Source organism: Aptenodytes forsteri, unplaced genomic scaffold, assembly GCF_000699145.1.
Source record: "Aptenodytes forsteri isolate BGI_AS27 unplaced genomic scaffold, ASM69914v1 Scaffold8, whole genome shotgun sequence".
NCBI lineage: Eukaryota > Metazoa > Chordata > Aves > Sphenisciformes > Spheniscidae > Aptenodytes > Aptenodytes forsteri.
The window spans coordinates 8,995,692-9,019,796 of NW_008796218.1; the positions used below are offsets into that span (position 1 = coordinate 8,995,692).

At 39.7% G+C, this 24,105-nt stretch overlaps 2 protein-coding genes across 2 annotated transcripts in view; both read left to right on the plus strand.

The window, feature by feature from the left end:
• Positions 1 to 368: 368 nt before the first annotated feature.
• OVCH2 (ovochymase 2) lies at positions 369 to 18,873 on the plus strand. The gene is made up of 22 exons (XM_019474493.1): positions 369 to 459; positions 2,860 to 2,969; positions 3,647 to 3,738; positions 4,763 to 4,786; positions 4,890 to 5,062; positions 6,074 to 6,169; positions 6,549 to 6,700; positions 7,370 to 7,565; positions 9,298 to 9,321; positions 10,400 to 10,490; positions 10,594 to 10,727; positions 11,141 to 11,281; positions 12,275 to 12,405; positions 12,804 to 12,897; positions 13,715 to 13,846; positions 14,251 to 14,331; positions 14,928 to 15,114; positions 16,607 to 16,676; positions 17,242 to 17,434; positions 17,720 to 17,871; positions 18,203 to 18,371; positions 18,785 to 18,873. Exons 1-22 carry the CDS (start codon positions 369 to 371, stop codon positions 18,805 to 18,807), a joined length of 2,556 nt encoding a protein of 851 aa, XP_019330038.1. The 3' UTR covers positions 18,808 to 18,873.
• A 4,803-nt stretch (positions 18,874 to 23,676) lies between these two features.
• The window catches only part of LOC103906850 (NADH-cytochrome b5 reductase 2), a 22,526-nt gene continuing 22,097 nt past the window's right edge, over positions 23,677 to 24,105 (plus strand). The window contains exon 1 of the mRNA XM_019474494.1: positions 23,677 to 23,697. Within this exon, the coding sequence (XP_019330039.1) occupies positions 23,677 to 23,697 (21 nt within the window). The remainder of the gene's footprint in view (positions 23,698 to 24,105) is intronic.

Below are 24,105 nucleotides of genomic sequence, written 5' to 3' on the forward strand. Positions count from 1 at the left end.
AACTTGTAGGGGCAAATAGCAGTTGACATTCTGTTCATGTATGTTCTACTTCGATGTGTAGATCAGCCTGGGTAAGTGCTGCTAGGAAAGCATGCAATGGTAAAGTCATTTTGTCATTTTGCCTGAGGAAACTAGTTTTAGGGAGGATTTTAGCTAGTGTTTTACAGCAAAGGCTTCAGTAATGGCGTATAAAAGAATCATGCTCCGTTAAATTTGGAAAACTTATTTGTGCAGGTAAGTGCTTTATGGCTGGATTAATGAGTAACTTCTACTTCAATTAGTTGCTGTTCTCCTGCAGCGTAGTACTTGGGCTTCTTTTTCCCTATAAAAACTCTCCTTGTTTTCACTCAGTCATTTAGCACCCCAAGATGCGCATTGCCCCCAGTAAGCTGCAGTTACTCCTGACGGGGATAGTTTGTATTACAGAGTTCCGTGCTGTACCATCCACTCTTCAGAAAGGTAGGATGAAAATTTCACGTCTAGCTTTAACAGTTTTCTAAGTACTGATGGATTTATTCTTAGGCAGTGACAAGCATGGCAGTCAGTGCTGAAATAAAGAAGCCACGCTAGTTTCACCCCCTAAGTTTTTGACCCTAGGAGCTCGTAGACCTGGCCACAAGGTAGCATTAGAATAATTGGTCTAGTTTTCATTCTTTGCTTTTGTTCCAATCCAAGTCTGTAACTGAAAGTTATCTTTTAATGAGTAATTCTTATGAAACTTTTGTCTGATTCCTTGATGATTCAGAATGAAGAACATTAAATGAATATGTTTTATAGTTAAATAAATAAAACTAGATACTCTCAGATTTGCAGCAAGTTAATGAAGGTCATGGTTTAGCGTGTTACCCATGGGCTGCAAACAAAATACAGTGAGTCCTCTCTTCCATTGTCTTACATCTTAAAATCCAGAGTATTCTTTTTTTTGAACAATTAACGATTGCAGTTGTTCCTGTTTCCTCATGAAGATTTACTGATTTATGGCAAACTGGAATGGAAACCAGAGCTTGGCTGTTTGCATAACCATTTTGCTTCCGTTTTAAATTTGCAGTAGTAAAAAAGGGAAATTTACAGCTCGATTTCCTAAATTCTGCAAATCACTTGTTTTCACTGTAAAAACTCTATTTTGACTGTCAAAACAGATGTGGTATCAAAACCGTCATAATAAGTTGCTCACTTAAGCAGTCCAAAGCATAGTATTCTGTAGAATGGTTTTCTCTTGCTTCAGCGTCCTGCCATGCAAATGGATGTGATGCAGTTTACGGAGAAATCTCTCATCCGACCGGTGAAGGACATTGGTCCTGAAGCAGTCTGTAAAGCAGGCAGGAATCTCTTGGGCTTACGAATGCTACGGAGCAGAAGATTTTGAGAGTTTGTAAAAATATAGATAATATAAGCCTGGTATAATATTAATATAAATATTAACTTGTGACTTTTAAACTAATCTTGCATATGTTGGGAAAATAAACCTGTTCAACGCTGAAAGAAAAAAGGAAAGTTTTAGATTGTGAATCTGATTTTTTTTAATTATTATTTATTTATTTTTGCCCATTTCCTCAGTACCAAATTCCTTTTGGTAAAACCTAAATCCTATTTTTTTTAAATTTTGTCTCTGTTTCCTCTTTCCCCTTTCCTCACTGTATCTTTGCACATGGGAAAAAGGTGGGTGCACTGAGAATTAGGAAAGAATGAAAGAAATCAGATAAATGAACTGGATCATTTCTAGATAAAGCCTTTTTTATTTAAAAGCTAGGGTGAGTAGAATTGTGTCAGCATTATTGTGGCACTGTAATCACTTGCATCAGCCATGCTAATCCTGAGGATGATTGCAAAACCCTTTTTACAGGTGTTTTAAGCTGCATTTTGCGGTTTGGAGGATTCCACATTTTCCAGACGTGTATACAAGTGTTGGTCCTCCATCCTTTGAATACAGCCACCTACCTGCCAGAACAACAACAAAACGTTCCAAGCTTATGGATGCTAAATTTTTCCCAGTGTAGTGTTTAACAGAATTTGTAGTCAAATGTATGAGAGGTGTTTGGCTTCATTGAGTTCTCATACAGCTTTAAGAAGAAAAAAAAAAATTGTGGCCACTGCTGGGTTTGGGAATTGCACTACAAAGAATTCCTCTGTTACAATATGCTGCTTGGCAGAATTGGTTGCTTGGCTTCTGTCTGTCTTAAAATACTACCAAATCAGTAGTTATCACCACAAATGTTTGTTTCTATAAATATACTCCTTTACAAATACATAAATATTATCAGCTTTACTTAGCCATAGTAGATGACAACAATAGTGAGTAAAGAAGAAATAAAGTTGGCCTAGTAGTAGATGTTCTGGAGAAATTCAGCCACTGTTGTTGGTCATCAAGGTCTGTATGGTGTGCATTTTGACCCCGTTTGTCCAAAATATTTTAAGTACAAATGCTGGGTGTAAAGAGATTTCTGAAAGCAATAATGAAACAGTTACTTAGTCCCAAAATAATCCCAAAATTTGCTTGAAAGAGAATGTTGGCATTCAGAAAGTTCAAGTAAGCATGGACCTAACGAGAACATTAACATATATATACACACACACATATATTTCCTCATGGAAGGCAAAATTTAGTATTTGTGATACAATTAAACCAAAAAGTGCTCATTTGGAGAACTTCCGCAAAATAAAGTACATCGCCTTTTTCTTAGCCCAATTTAGCCTTAGTCTGGGCAGTTTGTAGTAGGAATTATAAGAAGGTTCCTGTCGTGGCAGAGAGATTGCACTGACCTCTGCGCCAGGCCATGCCTTCCAATTCTCTGTTACTAAAAAGTAGAAAAACTTAAATCCAGTCTAAATCTTTCCTTCTTTCCCCCTTTTACTCCTCAGATCCTAAGTGCGGTCAGAAAGTTCAAGAGACAAAACCATGGAGTTACCTTAACCTTTTCACTCGGATTGTTGGGGGAAACCAGGTGAAACAAGGCTCACATCCATGGCAGGTTTGCACAAGCAAATGTGGTTTTATCTTCAGAACAAAGTCCTGACTTTTCATAGAAATGACAAAAGAAGAAAACGGGTATTTTGTGCTTACTGACACTTACGGTGTGTTGTTGAGCTCCTCTCTGCTTTTATGAAAAGCAGTGAAGCAGGCAGAGAGGACACGGAACCTGTCCTGCTCTCTAAGAAACCTTTGCTTATCATTTATTATTTTATCATTCTTTCTGAAAGAGCATCTGTAGATTAGTCTATTGTAAAGAGGCATGGGTGAAACTACTCAAAAATAGGAGGAGACCGAAGGACACCACAGCCAGCCCCCGACTATTGTCAGGCATCATGGATTTCCAGTGCTCCCAGCGACCTGCAAAGGAAAAAATCTCAACTAACTAGTAACCTTTACAGCGTGCCGAGTACCTCAGTGACTTGGCATTTATTACGTGTATGTCGCTTTTATCCAGGTACCAAGTCACAGCTGACGGGAACAGCAAGGTTTAGGATCCCTTAGATTCGAGGACCATAAGAATGCCACGAAAGAGTGTTCGCTTGAAATGCAGCATGTACTTTAGCTGTGTGAATCTTCAGGGAGTACCTGCATGTACTCTCTCCTTTCTTCCTCACGTGCAATCGGAGCAGATCTAAAGATTTTCTTTATTTGACGTGCCGCATTTATGTGATGCAGGTTTCCTTGAAACGAAGGCAAAAGCATTTCTGTGGAGGCACCATTGTTTCTGCTCAGTGGGTGGTCACGGCAGCTCACTGCGTCTTAGACAGGTATGGATGTGGTATTTCAGGAGCAGGCTGCAGGTGTGGAAAAACACTGATTGTAAAAGTGTGTGTGTGTGTGCTGTAGCATCTTTTTGTGGCGATTACTTACAGGTGCTACCCTTTCATTTGTAACCAATATTTTCATGCTTTAACAGACAGGGAGAAAAAAATAAACTTTTGAACATCTCAAAAATAATTAAGAATAAAATAAACTTACAGGGATTGGCGGACACTGATTTTGGAAGTGTAGGTAAAAATCTGTACCTAACTATAATCATCAGGTGACTGCAATTTTTTTTCTTCAGAGAGGTAGCAACTGGCAGAGTATATGCAATTAAATGGCGAATGGATGTAGTACTGACCTCTTGCATGCTGATGGTTTTCAGTCTTAGTGCTTAATAAAAAAAAAAAGAGGTCTGTGAATGTTGTATGGAAGGTTTCAGTCCTGATTCTGTGGTGGCTTCGCTGAGATTCTAATTCCTTTATAGTTAATACTGAATCTTCATACTAAGTCACCTGGAATTATAAATTTGATCTGTATCTGGCATTGTATGTGATCACATCTTGGTCAAATTAGCCAATAACTGCAGGGTTTATATTAACTACAGAAGGACAGGCAATATCTAAATCAGCATAAAGCCTCCTGACACAAAAGTGATTCTTCAAGTCTTGTGAATAAATTTGAAGCAGAATAAAAAGTTTATAATGATTGCTTTTGTGTTTCCTTGCTGCACATCTGATCTGGTACTAGAAGCCCTAAAGCAGGATTCACTATGTTTTTAAGGTATAAACTGAGAATGCTAGAGAAGTGGTCTTATTTTTTCTGTACTTTCCTATGTCCAAACCTTCCCTCCTTCTTCAAAAAGCAGTGTGACTGAACATTTTTAAACACAGTAAGAGGACCTGGTTCCTTAGCGGACCACCAAACCTCAGTCAGGAGTATAGCTAAATCATCTTTCTTCTCAGCCCTTTCCATCTCCCAGTTTCTACTGTGGGGCATGCTCAGCTCTTGCTGACTGTACGTATTAAGTGCTTTAAAATCTGAAGATGAAAGGTATTAGGTATCAGTAGTAATAACTTTTCTGTTTAAAAACAACTACATATTTCCTTTCATTTTGAAGATTCCGTAGCTGAACTTTTATTTTTCTATTCTACAGGAACCTACTCCAGTACTTGAATGTCACTGCAGGAGAGCATGATTTGAGGATCAGGGAGAATGGCGAGCAGACACTCCCTGTTAAATATGTCATTAAGCATCCAAACTTTGACCCCAGAAGGCCGATGAACTATGACGTTGCCCTTCTGAAGCTGGATGGAGCCTTCAACTTCAGTAAGGCCGTAGTTATCTGTGATCTTTTTCAGTGGGGAAGGTAAGGCCTTTGTTTCTCCCACGTGCTGTGAAAAGTCTTGAAACTCAGTTTGAACCCATTTCCCAGCTGTCAGATTACACCACTAAAAATCTCCAGAGTATTTTGCAACTGAAGTATTTAAAATACCAGAGGTAAGTCAGAAAAATTTATCAGTTGAGTTAAAAGGTCTTCTTCAGACTTAATACCCCCTTGAAGAAAAAGGTATTGTTCTTTGTATGCAGGAGATTGAAATTTGACCAAAGGGGTGATTATTTTTTATCTAAGGTGTAGGGGGAGACTTCTGCCTCTGGCGAACAGTAAAGCTAGTCAAAGGCAGACCAGAGCTCAGAGCGTACCGCAGTACGGTCTGTACCTTACTCACACCCCCTCTGCTATTTGCCCCCTTTTCCCTTCCTGCCGACTGCAGACAGGAGCGTGGGATTATCTTCGGTCGTGGCAGAATGGTCCATCTGGGGGCTGTAAGGGGAAAGGGAAGGTGAGGGGAGGACAGCCGGTAGTACCGTTTCCTGGCCTGTAAGCCAGCCATTTCTCAGCTGTACGCTGACTTTGCCTTACGGTCAGGTTTTCTGAAAGGCTACTTCACGTCAGTTCCACGTAATATTGAGGTGCACACACTTTGCTCTTCCAAAGGCTCCAGCTCACGTCACTAGGTTGCTCCTTCTTTGCCGCCGCAAAGGTGAGCGACTGCTTTTTCTAATGGAAGTTTGTATCATGATAGCAGCTAAGTTCAAGCTGAATGGCAAGGCCTGAGCTGAAGCTTGTGGCGCTCCTGGCTTTCTTTTTCCATTCCGAAACACGACGAAGTGGAGGCACAGATAAATTGTCAAATGCCAGATTAATTTTTCAGATGCCACAAAAATAACAATACTTTTTAGTTTTTAAAAAACCTAACTGAGCAAGGAAGCTTCTTGTTGTTGTTGTTGTTGTTGTTTCAAATATTTACCAATAAAATTCATGTCCATGTGTGGCAGGTTCATCAGTTTTGCCAGCATGTCTTCCTGATCCAGGTGAGAAGTTTGAAGCAGGATATATCTGCACCGCTTGTGGTTGGGGCCGTTTAAATGAGAGTAAGCCACTCATTGTTCTTTGACATTTAGGTTTCTCAGTGTCTTATTTCTGAAGCTAAGAGCTTGATTGCATAGGTCATAGAGCAGAAAAAACCATCAACTCGTCATAAGAATTGTAATCTCAAAATGGGATCTTTGCTAGCTTCTATGCCTACCCGTGAATTATCTCAAAATGGATCGCTGCAATATATAGACCTGTATGTCAGTTTTGAAACATTTTTAAATTTATTGAAGTAAAACTGCTTATGTACGCAAAACTGGATGTTTATGTAACCATAAAATGGCTTGGAGCAAGTTTACAACTTTTTTTTTGTGCATTAGCAGTGACATTAAGTTCACCTTTCAGCATTTCTTATGAGCAATTTTTTTTGTATTTCAGATGGAGTACTCCCTCAGGTCTTATATGAAGTCAATCTACCAATCCTAAACAGTAAGGAGTGTTCAAGAGCATTATCAACTTTAAAGAAACCCATCCAAGGTGACACTGTAATGTGTGCTGGATTTCCAGATGGAGGAAAAGATGCCTGCCAGGTCAGCTGAACAGGGGGCCTTGTGTACTTACCAGTGTTTCTCAGAAGCTCAAGGCTCTGTGTGCCTAAGTGAATAAACACACTGTAAAATGCGATATTTGGAGTGTATTTATTTTGATGTGTGAATTCTTTCAAAGGTTCTGTATGGGGCAATGCACTTAATTACATCATTCCATTTTAATTATTGTATGAGTTGTATGACAGGTTCCTGAGAGCAATTTTGCAATGCATTCCAGTGCAATAATGCTTGGGGCTTTCTAACTTCAGAACACTTGATAAATTAGTTAGTTAATGTTGCTCAGATCCTAAGGAGGAAAGTAGAACGTGTTGCCTTGGATTACAGGAAGGAAAGGAAGTGACATGAAGGGTAAGTGATTGTTCCTTGTCATGGGGGTAAAAAAAAAAAAAAGCTCCTCACTCCTTTTTACATGCTAAAACACAACAGATGCGCCCCCATGAGGGAATTAGTCTCTCTCCCCCTGTCTTGACAATCCTGACTAAACACAATAAAAAAGAAAGTGCCTTTCTTCACAGTTTTTTTAAAATTGCTATTCCCTATGCTGCAGGTTTGTTAGCATGGCACAAAAGAGAACTCAATAAACTCTTTAAGGCTTGCTCAGTGGTACACATGCACTTTTGTAAGCTGTGGGTTTATACTTGTTTTTTACAGGGAGACTCAGGAGGCCCTCTTTTATGCCGACGTAAGCATGGTGCCTGGACTCTTGCTGGTGTGATCTCCTGGGGGATGGGATGCGCTCGTGGCTGGATAAGTAATGAGAAGAAGAAACACTACGACAGAGGATCTCCAGGAATATTCACAGACCTCAGTGCGGTGCTTTCCTGGATTCAAGAGAACATGAGTGCTGGTATTAAGTCTTCACAGTAATGTGTCCTTCACTTTTGACAACTCTTCTGTCTCATAATAATATTTCATTTAATTTTATCTTTTCAAGATATAGCACTTATTCCTCCCCCCCCCCTTTTTCCTGGCAAAGCACTATAGCATTTCACAATGCCTTTAAGTATATGGTACTGATTGGCAGTTGCCAAAAATAAATGGAGAACATTGTAAATATTTGCTTCTCTTCCACTTTGTCTCCTACTTGGACTATATATGTGTGTGTGTGTATTTTTTTTTTTTTTTTTAAACTTTAAGAATGGTCCTTTTATCCAGCTAGCCGGTTAGCCTGGTATTTTTGTTTTTAAGTGGAAATTCACCAGTTGAAAGTGTCTGAAATTTCATACGCACCTCTTCAAAGTCACTTGTCATTTTTCTCAGCTAAAACGTGTTGGATCAGACATTTGACTACATGAGGAAAAGGCCTGCTCTCAGAAGCATTTTTGCTTTCTCTGCCCAAAAAGCTACATATGCCCTCCATGCAGGGGAACAGCATGAAAATTATCCATCACTTCCAAAGTCATGGAGCCGGAGATATAGATGACAGTCTATCCAGGGATGAACTTCACTCAGGGCATTAAGAAACTGAATTAATATTTTCTTCCAGTTTGGGCTATTTTTGTTAAAAGGAGATTGTGTTAAAATTTACACAGAGAACTGAAAGCTACATATGCCCTCCATGCAGGGGAACAGCATGAAAATTATCCATCACTTCCAAAGTCATGGAGCCGGAGATATAGATGACAGTCTATCCAGGGATGAACTTCACTCAGGGCATTAAGAAACTGAATTAATATTTTCTTCCAGTTTGGGCTATTTTTGTTAAAAGGAGATTGTGTTAAAATTTACACAGAGAACTGAAAAACTGAGGGGTGTTTAAGAAGTTTTGCTAGTCAATGATAATAAAAAAAATTGTGAGGGAAAAAAAGATAAAACTTTCCCATTAGAAACCAGCTTCAACTGGTGATTGAAAAAAAGAAACCCTCCGAAATAATATCGGAGAAAAATGAAAAGGGTTTAGCTTCTGAAAAATATTTTGTTTTTCAATTAGGCAAAAAAAAAAGAAAAGAGAGAGACAGGGTCTTTTTATTAAAAAAATTTACTAGTTGGCCCATTTTATTATCAGGAAAAAATAGTATGATCAACTATTGCAGTAATTCAAGTGTATTGGCTCCAGTGAACAGAAAAAGCGATCTGGTAGGTAAAGTGAAAACACAATTCTCAATTGCAGTGCACTAGGTTTTGCTTGCTCGCTCTTTTATACTGTCACACTGGTGCAAAAGATCTTAACTGTAATTGCTGTCAAGCTTAATGTCTCTGTGTCCCTGATGTGATGCTAGCAGTTGGACTCTGCTACCCTTACCTGAAATGTATAGTATTTACTCAATGAGTGCGTATAAAGAGAGTACTGTGCTGCTCAGACTGAGCAGTGGCCTATCAATGTATGATTAATTCTAGAAGTGGCTACACCAGAATTGTTTACTCCAAAGTCAGCATTGCCTGAACTTGCAATTTTGTTTTAATTCTAAGCCTAGTTTATTGTAGGCACTGTGTCCCCAAGAAGCATCTGAATTTGCCTTAGTGCTAGCTGTATAAAATTACCATTTCACGCGGATTAAAAAAAAGCCTACATTATGAATACAAAACTACAGTAATTTATTCTTCTCTTTCCACCCCCTTCCCTATCCCTCCTTTATTAGATCTGAAAATGAAAAGCTCCACAGGTGAGTACAGTATTTTTTCAGTACCTTCCATCTGTGTTAGAGCATAAAAAGACCCCAAAAATAGTCTGATATATAATCTATGAAGGAAGAAACATGAAGAAGCTTGACTCATCAAAGCACTTTTAAATGTATACTTTAAATATATACTTCTTTCTTACTGGTTCTGTAAAAAAAAAAAAAAAAAAAATAAAATTACTTATGTAGGGTGGTGCTTATGTACTGGTGACTTCAAAAAGGAATTTTCCTTAAGACATCTACATATATAAAAGCCCTATTTTTATTGAAATGCAAATAAAATTAATGGGAAAAATGTAGAACAGAACCTCAAGCAATGCATGAAATCTAGTTAGTGAAGTTGATTCTGTATAAAAATATAGATTCTAAACAGAAAGTATGAGGTAAATTAGTAGTACTTTTGCGCAGTCTGTGATGAATCTATTTACTTGTCTGGTGTCTATTTCTATGAATCAAATGCAACTCCCCCCCACATCTATTTCATATACGTAATTGTTGATAAATGTCTTACTGGCTTACCTTGCAAGGAGAAGAAAAGGCAAGAGGAGGTAATTTTTGTAAGTAATTGTGTTTCTAGTGACACTTATCTGGAGAGGAAAGCTTCTGCTTCTTCTATTAAAGTGTCTAATACCATATCGTACTGTTGCAAAAGTGTCCTGCTGTAACATAGCTAAGGACGTTGTTACAAATGGGCTGCAATGACCACTTTTCTTATGTCCTGAGTATGCGTTTTTACTCCCTGAAAAATATTTATACTGAAATCCTCACTTAACAAATAGTTTCTTTAAGGTAAAAAGCAAGCACTGCCATTTTTACAAAAAATACGATAGCGCGTTGGCAGTGCTTCATTTTTGCTCCCAAATTACGTGTTTTAAAACTGACTTACCATAATCCCAAAATAAAGAGAGAAGACCCAGCATCAGTCTGCCAGCAGAAACAAGGTACAGCTGAGCAATCTTGAGTCTCACAATATTCTCTAGATGTTTGAGCTTTTTGGTGGAACAGATGACTGCGTATGTGCCAAACCTGATTCCTTCTATTTTGTTTTAACTCTACAACACAGCATTTTGTAGCATTCAGGATGGCAAACTCCCTGACAGTGAAGGAGAATTACATTTCCCTGGAAGTCCCAAACAGTTCTATCAAAACCACCAGTAAGTAGACAAAACACAGTCTTTCACCAGAAACTATTCCCTGTACCGGTGTGGTTGTGTTTTTGTTGCACTTTTGTGAACGGGAACTCATTTGTTGTTCCAGATTGTGTGTATGGACTCTCTTTGTACCAGAAGGGAACGATATATTGCTTCGTTTTTCCCACTTTGATATAGAGCCAGAAACATTTTGTGACTATGATTCTTTATCAGTCTATTCAAAAGATGACAGACTTGTTGGTGAGTTGCCGTCCCTTTATTCTTGGAAATAATCTGTCAGCGTACTCTTTCGTTCTCACAGCAAGTACACCCAATGAGGACATTGCGGTTGATTGTTTTACTTATGTTTTCATGATGACTACATTGTGACGTATGATCTAAAATAAAAGACAAAGAGTGTGGGAGGAGAAAAGAATGGAAAATGCCTGGTAGGGAACTGTGTCAGCATACGACTTTCTGGTGTAAAGGATTTTCAGTTTTTAATAGTGTGCATCTATTTGGGCTAATGGATTAATAGGGAATGTAGAGGATGAATAGGCAATTTCCTTTTCATCCTAAAATTTTTATAGCTAAGTACTAAAAATGGTACATGCAAGTTTTCTCAAGTGACTGAGGACTTTAAACAGTGATTATTCTCTAATATTATATTTCAGGGAAATTCTGTGGAGGAGATCTTCCATTACCTATTTTGATTGGCTCCAATAGTATAACGCTGAAATTTGTTTCTGACAACAAGGATTATGGAACTGGTTTTTCCATGACCTACAAAGCTCTTACACCAGATATTCTTCCTGGTAAGTCTAAGTCTGGTAATATACCTCTCTGCACTCTTGGGTGGTGACCTGAAAATTTTTTTCGGGAGAAAATAAATCAGAGGAAGCTCCTATGATATTTCTATGTGGATGATGTTATGAACAAGGCAAGTGTGGTTAGGCTGCCGTGTGACATTGTGAAGAAACTGGGATGCCCGAAAGAGAGAGGATAGATGCTGCTGAGAGAAGCCCTCCTTTAACTTTGCCTCTTCTCCATCCACTTTATACAATATCTCATTTCCTTTCCTACTTCCAGAATGTTTTAAAACTGAATAAGATAGTCAAATGAGCAGAATTTCCAGCTGAAAGCTGCTTTGCTAGTCCCAAGCATGCTTTCATGGAGAGGCCCTGAGGGAGACAGCTAATGCTAAGGTACATGTCGTAGAGAATTGCTTTCAGTTTTGCTGTGCAGGGTGGTTCACCATCACTAGGGAGCAGGGCCAAGGGCCATCTGCTGAGTCTGGACAACCCAGTTACAGCCAGACACCTGTTGTTCCTGTTTCTGCAGCTTTTCCAGCTAGTTTCTTTCCTTTGCAGAGCGTAAGGGCAGAGTGTAGGGAGGAATCTCCTCTGAGGGGCCTTGCTACTGCATAGCTCATCAGGAAGACATGTCCTCTGGTTGTGTTTTTTATGTCTCCACTTTCCTCTCCAAAGAAAGTTGGCAAATGTTCTTCTGACATGCCCGTGTCCTGCTCTTCTATCACCCCACACAGGTACCTGTGCCTGCGGTGCACTACCTGTAGCCAAAGGGGAATGCTATAGTCACGGGTTGAATTGCTCTTCTGCCTGGGAACAGATTAAAATTTTTCTTTACATCTTTTTCAGACAGGAGGATTTGGCTTGCTGCTCTTGTCCTGTTCGCTTTCTCAGCTTTGTGAAAGCACCACAAGAGTTTTTCTGGATTTAAATTTTTTTTCTGTGAATGATTTAATAGGAAATCACAATGCCTCCATTTTTGTTTTCCTGGTTTTCCAGATTCTGGCTGTGAGTCCTTAGCTGTCCTTTTTGAAGAAGGGGTGTTACAAAGTATGCATTATCCAGAGAGCTACAGCAACATGGCAGGCTGTCAATGGATTATTTGTGCACCAGAGGACCATGTAATCAAGGTATAATATGAGCCCTTCTTGTGTCTACAGAATGGAAGTGGGCACCATTGAGTTAACAAGAAATTATGCAGCTAAGGACAAGCAGGATCAAGCAACATAAGCTTGAATAATGCTGCTGGATGCAGTTAAGAGAAATCACTTTCCACCCCAAAAGCCAGATAGGTTTTGATTTCTCCTTTAGGTTATAGTAAAATAAGATTTCCTGGTTTAATTTTTATCATGACAGATTCTTCTAGCAAATGTAATATGCTATGTATCACCTGTGAGAGGTCTGAATGTCACAGAAACCAAACCCTAAAGGAATCATTGAGAATACTAAAGACCCTATTCGAGATCTTTGAATTTTTTCTGTGTGAATTTAACAACAAGGTTCAATTTTTCATTTTTTTTATTTAAAGCTTACATACCAGTCTTTTGAAGTAGAAGAGAGTGAAGATTGCTCTTATGATGCAGTGACTGTGTATGAAGATGTGGGAAAAGAGGAGGAAATTGGTTTGACTTTTGATTTTTGAGATATTTTGGGGATGACCTATTTCTTTTATGACTTTCACGAGCCCTGTTATTCAGTCTAAAATCAAGTTTGCCTCTAGAGTCTCGGGTGATATTATAGGTTCGGTACCTTGAAAAATACTTGCAGGTATTGCTGCTTCTGTTCCACTTACAGAGGCAAAACCACATTGAACAGAACAGTTTTGTGTATTTAAATTCTACATGAAACGCAGTTCTGAATTCATGTAAAGGAAGAAAAGGGCATAACACAATAATTTGTTTTTATAGTAACGATCAGACACAGAAAGCACCCAAGAGGTCTCCTTTTCAGAGTCCAGTTGTTCTTCACTCCAGATGAGCATTCATGTAATTCTTGCCACCTTGCTGGAGGTTCCCCTGGTTTACACTGAACGAGCGGGAGACCTGTCCCAATCAACTGATTTCAGCACTTGCTTGATGCCGGTGCTTAGATTAGCACTAGCAGATGCTAGTGCTGAAACACTAACAAGGGGAAATCAGGTTTCCAGTGTGTTGTATACATAATGGCAACCTATGAGTGAGTGCTGCAATAGACTCTTGTGAAATAATGCAAGAGTCTCCTTGTTCTTATGAGATAAGTACTGAACAAGGACAGACTGTCAGGAATAATAGAACAGTCCTTCAGCCTCAGTCTGCTTATCTCTGCTCCTCCCTTGTGCATAGTTATTTTTCACCCTCTCTTGTGAGAGCTGTAATACATAGAATTTGGATACCCACTGTTGAGATAAGGATGAAAAAGTACATGTTAATCTGCAGTGAACCTTTGCTTTCTCATCTTTAGCTAAGTCTTGTGGATTTGCCCTACCAGCACCTGTTCTAAGCTCCTCTGCTATGATGCTGGTTGTCTTTCACTCTGATGAAACAGAGACCTTTGGAGGATTCAGAGCTACAATCTCTTTTGTTCATGTAACAGGTAATAGCAGTAACTTGGGAAACTGCCTCTTCGGGGCAGCACAAAGGGCTCTTGTGAATCTGGCTATTCAGAATTATTTTGCTCTAGGAGATTCTCATCTAACAAATTGTTTCAGTGAAAAAACTGTATTGTGAACCTATTGAGGCATTAAACAAAGGGCCTATTGAGTGGGTGAAGAGAAACAATGAATCTACCCAAAACTTCAGAGTTTTATTTTGTGTAAGAGTATTTTGGTGCATTTTAAATGGCACTTTACTACCACGTGAAGATGTAATAGCACAGATCCCTACTGTAGAAATCTATTCCTTCTACAAAAATTATAATAAAGGAAATAAAAGTGATTTTTGTAATAAAAATATCACTCAAGACAGCCTCCTAACGCATTTGCTATTTTCATTTGCTAGATTTAGATACTTTGGATTCAACTAGTGAAGAAGAATTTGAAGATATGGATATGACTGAAGAAGAAATACAGATTGCAACAGGTAAGCCAACCTGAGTTGTATTTTCTTCATGGGAATAGGGAGTACCTTTTGGACTACGATTTAAATGATGTTTTCTCCAAATATTTAATGGATGCAGTTGTCACGGAATTTTTCATTAAGATATTTTGAGGAAATAAAAAGATGAAGAGTAACACTTCTATGCTTTGGCTTTAGAATAGCAGAAGCTAATCTTTCTTGTTTCCTTCATCTTGTTAAGTCATTTACAGCAATGCAATGACGTTATTTCAGCTTGTATATCAGTTTACACCTACTTGCTTTGGTGAAAATAATTACAAATTGTACAGGGTAGTTGAAAATAATAACCAGCAGTTTAGAACTCCCCTTTTTCCCTCCAGTACTTGATGGGGAATGGGAGGAGTCCACATTCATTGTAGGTTTGAGGCTCAAACTTTTGAAGGTAAGAAGTTGCTTTCATCTTGGTGAAGCTCTGTTTTTGCTAAGATCATGTCCTCATGCTGTCTCTGAACATTTGGATCCTTTGAGGGAAGTTGACAGATTTAGCAAAAAAGGGGAGGGGGGAAGCTTGAGAAGCTATGGGGTAGCTCTTCTTGGGACATCAGTGCTTTCTGTTTCAGATGATATTTGTGGAATGCCTTCAAATCAGCCCAGGTTCATCTTCAGTAGGATAATTGGAGGTGAAGAAGCTGTACCATACTCATGGCCTTGGCAGGTCAGTGTACAAATTTCAGATGAGCATATCTGTGGAGGAGCAGTTCTTGCCAAAGAATGGGTTGTCACAGCTGCTCACTGCTTTAATTCTAAGTAAGTACACTGGGATGAACCTTTCCCTGGGAATGTCTGTAATTGCACGGTGCGTCTCTGCAGCTTGGTGGTTCTGCCCAGGGTGGCTGACACGGTTTCGGTTACCACCTACTTACAGCTCGCACTGGATTCTTTTGCTCCACACACATGTACTAGGATCATAGTGGCTACTAAGGAAGTAAGTAGCCTACTCCTGTAGGCTTGGTTTTCATTCAGATCAGTTTTCAGAAGAGATGACAAGATACTAAGTCCCTTGTCGTCCATCACTTACTCTTAGGTAACTTCTTTGTGTTTGGGTCATTTACAGAGCATGTGTTCATCCAGGTAGAATCAACCTATGAAAAAAATTTTTAAATTACTGAATTTGTGTAGATTTTGGAGAACATACAGGAGGCTTTTGTGCACAGGGTTGATGCCATTCCCTTATTGAGAACCTATCAATCTGTTAAATCGGATTACATGGCAATTTTTCTGTCTTTATTGAGAGGAGACGAAAGGATAGTCCATGTGACTTTTGGACTCTTTAAAATACTTTCTAAACTGCAATTTGTTTATTCATCTCTTAGGCTGAACGCTACCTGTTTTGAAGTTCAAATTAATCACAAGTACATTAATTTAAAATTCACATACATTGGGTCATTAAAATATTTTTTAAAAATCCTCCCAGGATTGCTGATGATTAGGTATTCTGGCCTGTTTTCAAATGAAGTTGCAGTTACTTGAAAATGAGGGTAAGCTTTCAAAAGCCCCGAATGCCAAAGATGCTTAGACATCTATACTCTCCATTTCTTTGATTTTCTTCCCCACCCCCACAAAACTGGGGATCTGAAATGCAAGTGCTGTTTTGAATTTTGGACTTTGGCTTCTTAGTTTCTAAATATTAGTTTATAAAACTTTGTCAGGAGTATCGTTGCGCTGTGTTGAAGGTACTGCTTTAAGAGCAGTATTAAGGAGGAATTCTCTATTGCTTGTTCCCATCACATCAGAATTTGCATACGTGGCTTAATGATTCTACACAACTGATTTCATCAGGGAGTTATGACAGGTTTTCAGGCAGTGAGAGGGTTTGGTTAAGAAACCAAAGGGTGAAATGAAAGGTTTCTGTTGCATTTCTTTATGTCATTTGATAGGTAGTAATGTTTTAGAGGTCACCCGTTTTTTCAGTAAGAAGGTAGGGACCCTCACTGTCCCTGGATGATGTGGGCCATGCAGCCCTTGTGTTCTGCATCAGGCACCCCCAGTCCTTATAAAAGTGACCTTTCTCTCGGTTCGCTGTGTTTGAGAGATCCTACTGCCTCATCATGAGAATATTTCATGCTCCCTAGAAGTCAGTGGGAAGATTTCCATAGATTTGTATGGGAGTATGGGCCTCAGGAGTTGTTGGCCCAGGAATATGTAGGGGCCTAGTGTCTATTTGGGGTGGAGGAGGTTTTAAGATTCACAGGTTTCAAGAATGCTGTTAAACCAGCCTGAGAATTATCCTTTTTTTCAGGGAACTGTACAGAGGGTTATGGATGGTGGTAACGGGACTTCATGATCTTACAGAGCAAGAATACAGACAGGTACTATAAGTTCTGCTTAATAATAAAATCCAAATCAATCTTGGAAAATAGTTTTTAATGAAAATGCATCTCCCAAATTGTTCATGATGCAGCAGTCTAACAGCCGGCATGCTGACCTTAATCTGCAGTTACACAACAGCTTTTGTGTGACTGTCAGAGAAATTGTATCAACACAGATCTGTGCCTTCACCAGTAATGAACTCCAAAGCTCAGTATCCTGGAGGATGTGTGAGTGAGGAGTGTATTGTCTCTAAATTCCCTGGTGACTATTACCAAGACAGAAATAACTGGGGCACAGCTTTCCACTTTGCTCAGACTGGACAAATGTTTTTCCAAGACCCTTTTCCTACGCTTGCTGGATGGAGTCTCCTGCACATTCCCTGATCCATGTCCAAGAGGCATAATCTTGACTTGCTAATACAAGAAAGCTGGTGGCTTCAGCAGCTGCTTTTAAATGTTTCCTCCTCTTAATGCATCTTGCATATGGCCTGAAATAAAACCAAAGTTACTTAAAGATTGAAATTTCCAAGGCATTCAGAAAATGTCAATGTCCTTGCTTTCCTAGAAAAGGTCAGTAAAGCAGTATATTATACATCCAAGTTTTAATAAGACCACTATGGACTCTGATATCGCCTTACTGCAACTGGCCGAGCCCTTAGAATTCAACCACTACGTGCGCCCAGTGTGCCTCCCTGCCAAGGAGGAGGCAGTTCAGCCCTCGAGGGTGTGCGTTGTCACCGGATGGGGTGCACATGAAGGTATGCAGTCTTTGCTATTTTGAAGGTTGAGCGTGCTGTAGCTGTGTTTTAAATACTATGTTCTGTGTTGTAACATTCATTCTGCTTATACATTAGTTTCTGGAGAACAGACGTGTTAAAAAGTTTTCACTTGTGTAAGCTCAGCTAGACATGCAGGAAAATGGGTGGGAGGAAAGAAATCAGATAATTTAGATTGAGACCATTTGAAAAGGGGAAGAGTAAAGCTTCTTTCTGGAATCCCTAATTCATGTCTCTACTGGTTTCTGAGATGTCTTTTACTTTAAGACAGAGAAAGGGGGAAAAAACTGCATCAGCTGGAAGTCCCCATCCTGGTGCTTGACACATGTCAGAGCTACTACATAAATCTTCCCAGTAAAGTGACCCAGAGGATGATCTGTGCTGGATTCCCTCTGGAAGAAGGCAAGGACTCGTGCACAGTAAGTTGCGCTCATCACCTTTGCCTTCTGACACTTGGGGTATGGTCAGATGGGTTCTGAAAAGGGGAGTGTTAAAACCTCACTAAGAACTGTTTTCTTGCAAACAGGCGGTAGGTGATTTACAGTGAAAGACTCCTTAATAGTAGGATTTTAATTACTCCTATTGCAAAAAGAGGTACTTCCCTTGAACAAAGGTTATTTCTTTCTCTGCCTTTTAAAAACAGAAGCCCCCAAACACATGAGCAGCTGGGACCTCTCGTAGCTAAACTGATATTTTAAAAACATAAGGAGCGATGTTAGCTCATAACAAGATTCCTTTGTCCTTGTGCAGGGTGATTCTGGTGGCCCATTAGTTTGTCCTTCAGAAGATAACTCGGGATTTTACACCCTTCATGGAATCACTAGCTGGGGCTTGGGATGTGGAAGGAAGAGCTACCCGGGAGTATACACAAATGTTGGTGTTTTTGTTGACTGGATCAAGCAGAGTGTTAATAGTAGTGGTATGTATGGAAAAAACAATTAAATGAATCCTTTTGCTATCACTAGATGCTTAATTTGAGGTCTCTTCCAGGGTGCCATTTTTATATTTGGGTGTCCAGCACTTCCTGAAATCTTGGCTGTTTAAAATACCCTTAGCTTGAATGCCCAGAAACAGACAAATCTAAATCAGTAGTCGCTTCTGAAAATCTTATTTCTTCTGGATGTATTATTATTCCCCTCTCTATTGCATTTCTCGTATTGATGAATATGTCTTCCTTACTGCTGCTTTGCTGCTTCGTTTCTCAGGGTTGGGAGGAGGTAGGGAGGCATGAACTGACACACGATGACAGCTGAGTCCACTTCGACAAGTTTACAGCCTGCCTTTGATGATCTTTGAAAAGTTTACGCTGTTTTATTTTTCTCCTTTTTGTAGATCGCCCCATTTTTGTGGTGTGACCGTCAAAAGAGCGGTTCTGATGGACCGCATTGTAAAACACTTCCAAAGCACAAATGTCATTGAAAGCAAACTTTGGTGAGAGCGTGTTAGTTCATGATTGGTGAACAGCTTCCAAAGTAGCTGATAATTACCCTGGTGAATTTACTGCTGATTTACCTGAATTGAGACTTTGGCTTTACATGCGTGTGCTTGGGACAGACACAAGTTACTTGCAGGCTTCTGACACTCTGTTAATCTATCTTAGAAGGAAAGAGAGGGAAAATAAGCCACCATATGCCAAGCATGTCCTTGAATGTAGTACTGGAGAGCATAAAAGTACTGCAGAAATGAGATGAAGTGCCTGTGTAAGACGTCTGAAGGGGCACGATGAAGTAAGTGCCTGTGTAAGACGTCTGAAGGGGCAGTCAGTCATACTTCCGTTAAGGTCAATGAGAGTGTTCGTCTGGCTCTGAGAGGACCTAGGCAGTGGCAGCAGTAGCGCATTGCTGAGGCGCAGAACAACATTGTCTAGTCATTAGTGATGTGAATCAATCCAATTGCTGGGAGAAGGATATTTTTAATACAGTTCCTGTTTTAACAAATTGTGTGTTGTTTAAACAGATAGAAGTGTTTGAAAAGACAGGTGTTACAGGCCGAGGGCTTTTGGCACCATGCAAGAACTGACAGCTATCCTAATTAATCTATACATGTAATTAAAGAGGTACTGTGTAATCCACACACTGCAAACTGAGCACATCTACTTGTAAATAGCAGTTTGTTTAATGCCCAAATGGCTGCTTACACAAGAAGTTGTGATGACAGGTGCCAGTTAGCTTTGCAGACTGTTCTGTGCAGTCTTAGTGTTTAGAAACTAGATCAGTATGATAGTATAATAGGTAACACAAGTATAATCCTTCTTTGACTCAATGATCTGGAAAATAAATAGAAAGTAAGAAAGATATCTCATTTTGTTTCTGTTGATATTAATGGCAAAATCTTTAGAGATGTGTTTCCCATACATGCATTTGATGCCAGTAACCCTACTTTTTTAATGACATTAGTTTAGAACTTCTGATTTTTTTAAAGATAAAATTTTGTTCTGTAGCTGGGGAAAAAAATAATCTCTCTACCTTTATTCCCAAATGAGTACGATAAACATTTTTCACCAGTTTCTTCTCTTCACTGTAAAGTTTTAGGCAAAAGCCCACAAAATAATCTGGAGCATGAGCTTTCTGTGAAACTATGAAAATACTTCATGGTGGAAGGACTATGGACAAATTCAGACTAAGTGTAAGGCACAGCTGTATTACATTATTGATAGAGTATGCTTGCTCTATCTTTGATAAGCTCGTTGAAGAGGTCTTCGGAGAGCAACGGAGGGAAAATATCCTTTGTAATTTTTCATTATGGAAGTCTGTTAATGTTCAGTTATGGTGGAAGTTGCTATTAGCTAACTGTATCAGTTTAACTGTGCTGGGAGCAGATGTGTCTAATCACTTCGTTGCTATTCTGTTTTGCTTAACAGGAACAAGATGACTTAAAATACCTGTAAAGTTTTTATCTGCTTATTAATCTAATACAAGGATATCAAGTGGGTGTGTTCAGAAAAATAAAAAGGTGGGGGGAGAACTACAGGTGGCATCAGCTGTGCTAGCCCTATTGAATGCAGGGGTTATATGCTGATAAATTGATATCTCTTAAAAAAATTCCTTTCATATATTCGGAATGCTATCTTAAATTATTTGTATTTGATTTGATTGTTAGGGTACTTACTTTTTGCTTGACTGCATGATGTTGACCTTTTGTGTTTCTCCTAGTATGGTTTTACAAGTAGTCTAGTTTTGCTTTTGTTTGTTGTATCTTTTTAGTCTATTGTAAGCTGCCAGTATCTTTTAGCAATAATGTGAACTGTTTCGTGATGCAAATGAAATCTGATTTTAAACAAATAAAAAATTACTTTCAATGGAGTTCATGTAATGGAATTGTATTTTAGGTTTTACAAAATTTGTATGAAGTCCACTTTAATTCTTGACAGTTTTATGAGACTTTCCTGAACCCTACAGTCAAAAGGTAGGATACTAGTAGCCTACCTGAGTACTGAGGTAGGCTCAGGTTCCCTGCGTGCTTAAAATCTGGATATAAACCTTCTTCTCTTGGCGCGTAAGTAAAAATATCTTCTTTGTAACGTTTTATGGAAGCAAATGAAGGCTCATTGCATTGTTCATTGGCACTGTGCTAAATATTTAGAATAAAAGTCTACGTCCAAAAATATCTTGTTCTGACCTTTGGTTAACATGAGCATCTGTGGCCCTAAGTCTTCCTGCTCCTGCTCTGTACGTGTGCGTGGGCACGCATGCTGGGAGTCCATCCATACTGCCAGCGATGCACCTAGGGAGCCTTTGCAGGAGTGGTTATGAGAGCATTTTTGTAACTTTTGTTGGAAAGGGGAGATCTTCATCAGAAAATAGAAAGTATATGTTCATTGTTAAAGCATGTCTGGCAGTAGTACAGAAGAGGAAGCAGTTGTCTGAAATCTGGGTTCTGGCTATATAGCCTGACAAAAGATGTTAAAAACATTGTTGATCTCTGACTCTATGGCATTACCTCTGTGAATTCTTGGTTTAGAATTCTTTTACTTTGCCATCTCCTCCTTTTCCAGCCTAGGACAGCAAAGTGGCTTGCTGCATCGTACTGTTCTTGGTTGCTTGTGCTCCTGTGACCTCCCTGATGAAGCCAGAGGAGCGATAGCACAGCAGCATCATATCCTTCCTTAGATGTACTCTGTCTGGAGGTATGCATGCCATGTGTTTCCTGACTCTCTTTTCTTCCACAGTGGGTCTGCCTGAAAGGATCTAACAATCATAGTATTTAGGTGGTACTGTAGAACTATATTCTCATGTGATCTTCCCCGTTTTCTTCTCTTTTCCCCTAACCTTTTTTCCATTGTACTTTTTGAGGACAAGTGGCACAAGGGCAGTTTTTTTCTCATTTAGGAATCCATTTACTGTCATGTATTGGATGCACAAAAAGACTGTTATTTCTTCATCTGAAGTGACTAGACTTGGTTCTTTGCATGCTTTCAAAACAGTGAATTGAGCAGTAACACCAGAGGAACTGTGGATGTTACATCTGTGTAAGACAGGTTACAAGAGGAAAGAATTAGGCTTGGTACTTTGAGGAAAAAAAGAGAGTTTTATATAGACCAAAACCCTGCCTTTGGCTCAAAAGAAAAGAAAATAATCAGGAAAAATGCCACAGGAGCATTAGGAATAGTTAATATAGAAAACAAGAAATACCTCTAAATGTTTCTCAAGCTCTACAAAACACCTTACTGGCCTTTCTTTTACTAAAGGCAAGGAAGAGTCCTGTTCTTGAGGGAAGATTAATGCTTCCTATCAATAGCGCAATTCAGAGAAGCACTGGTAATTGCATAGCTATGCAATTATTAGTCATAGTAGGCAGAAAGTCCTGTCTTGAAAATAAAAAAAAAATTATCCTTTACTTGTTCCTATTTACCTTCAGGATAAATTTTGACTGAGAGATCTGAATGTTTCTTGTCTCTATTATTTTTGTTCTGCTTTATTCTCCTTGAGTTTTGAGCCTTTTGCCACACGGATGTATGGTAGATAGTTGATGAAAGCAAAATATGTAAAAGTGGCAAAGCCATACCACTGCCACATTGTCAGAAAATAAGAAGTCACAGCACCTCGGTGGGAGAATCTAGCTTTTTTAATCATGGAGCCTGGAGGTCCTGTGCTCAGTTACAATACTCTGAGGACAGTGGCTCTGTGTGACACTGATGCAAGGAGTTAATTTACTTCAGGAACGGAGCTGTAATATGTAGCATTTTGATAGTGGTTCCCCTGCTTTTGAAGTCAGGTGAGGAAAAGCTAATGCTAACAAAAAAAGATAGACGAGTGTGGTAGGGTATTAATTCTCTGGTCTTCCATTGTCAGTACTTCAGTACCACGGGAGACCGAATGTATTTTTCTTTGTCTTTTTACAAGTCACGTAAAATACAAGCATTCCAAAAACTAATAAATCAGATTTATTATCATCTCCTTGTATCACCATCTACAGCTTGGCACACTGTGACGTTATTCCTGGCATTCCTTCCTTCCCCGTAGGTTTGATCAATTTGTTTTCTTCCTCCTGACAAAGATGTGTCTGTGTGATATGGGCATGCTTTTACTTTAGATAAACTATTTTGAACCTTGTGGCGTGGGCTTGGACTTCAAAGTCTTGTGTTTTCTTTCGATTGACTTTTGTGTCTGTCACCAGCTTGTGTGCTCCTGTCCTACGCTCTGCAGAGGGAATAATGATACTTAGTTTCTTTTTGGTTTTTTTTTAAAGCAATTTGAAGTCTGCAGATGTTAAATACTTTGTTAGTGCTGCTTGTCACAAAAGTAAAATTTTGGCCCAGGGGATAGGGAAGAAAGTAGGAAATACCTATTCCCCCCGTCACGCTAGCTGACGTTCAGCTTTCTTGCCCCCCCTTTCCCTAGTTAATTGGTCGTTTGCCAGTAGTTTGCGGCACAGACTGTGGACTGTACGTACATGCTGTCTGCAGAGAAAGTCACAAATGCAAAGCCAAGCAATCAGCAGCGCCTCTTGCTGGGTGCACTGGCATTGCAATGCAGTCGTTACCCGTAATGTTGGCGCAGCTTTCATGGCCTTTCATTAGGGTTGTACCTATTGCAGACTTGAGGGAGGATGTTTGTGTATGAAAATGAAAGATGCCATCTTTACCTGTGAACCTTGTATTGTTTTAATGCAAGGTTGCATGCTATTTCTGCCTAGAGGATTTGAACTTTGCTATTTTACAGGGCAGACTGCGACAAACTGGGACTGGACCAGAACTCCTGCATCACTGTTTTCTGTTGGTGAACATGACGGCAATGAGAATTGAGGTAGGAAAACGCAGGGGAGGAAAAGGACTATAGCCAGTGAGTGTCCACCCTGGGTAACTGGATTTTGTGGCTGTTTCCGTCCTCCTGTTTCGTGCAAAGTGGGTCTGGTTGCTTGCAGTGGCCCGCGGTGTAAGCGGTGTGCTCCCATCCTGGGGAGCGGGACCTGCCGTCCAAAACGGCCCCGCAGTCCTCTCTGCCAGCGAGATCTGCGCGCAGGACACGTGAAATGCTGATAAACCACTACGTGTTCCTAAATAAGCCTTAGCTTTACAAAACAGGCGCTTCAAACGGGAATTCGTCTCCAAGGGTAACCTGTTTCAGCCCGGGTTGTGAGAGGAGCGGGCTTCGCGCAGGCGTTACGCGCCTTCTGCAGAGATGCCCCGGACCCAGCCCCCGCCTTGCCCCACG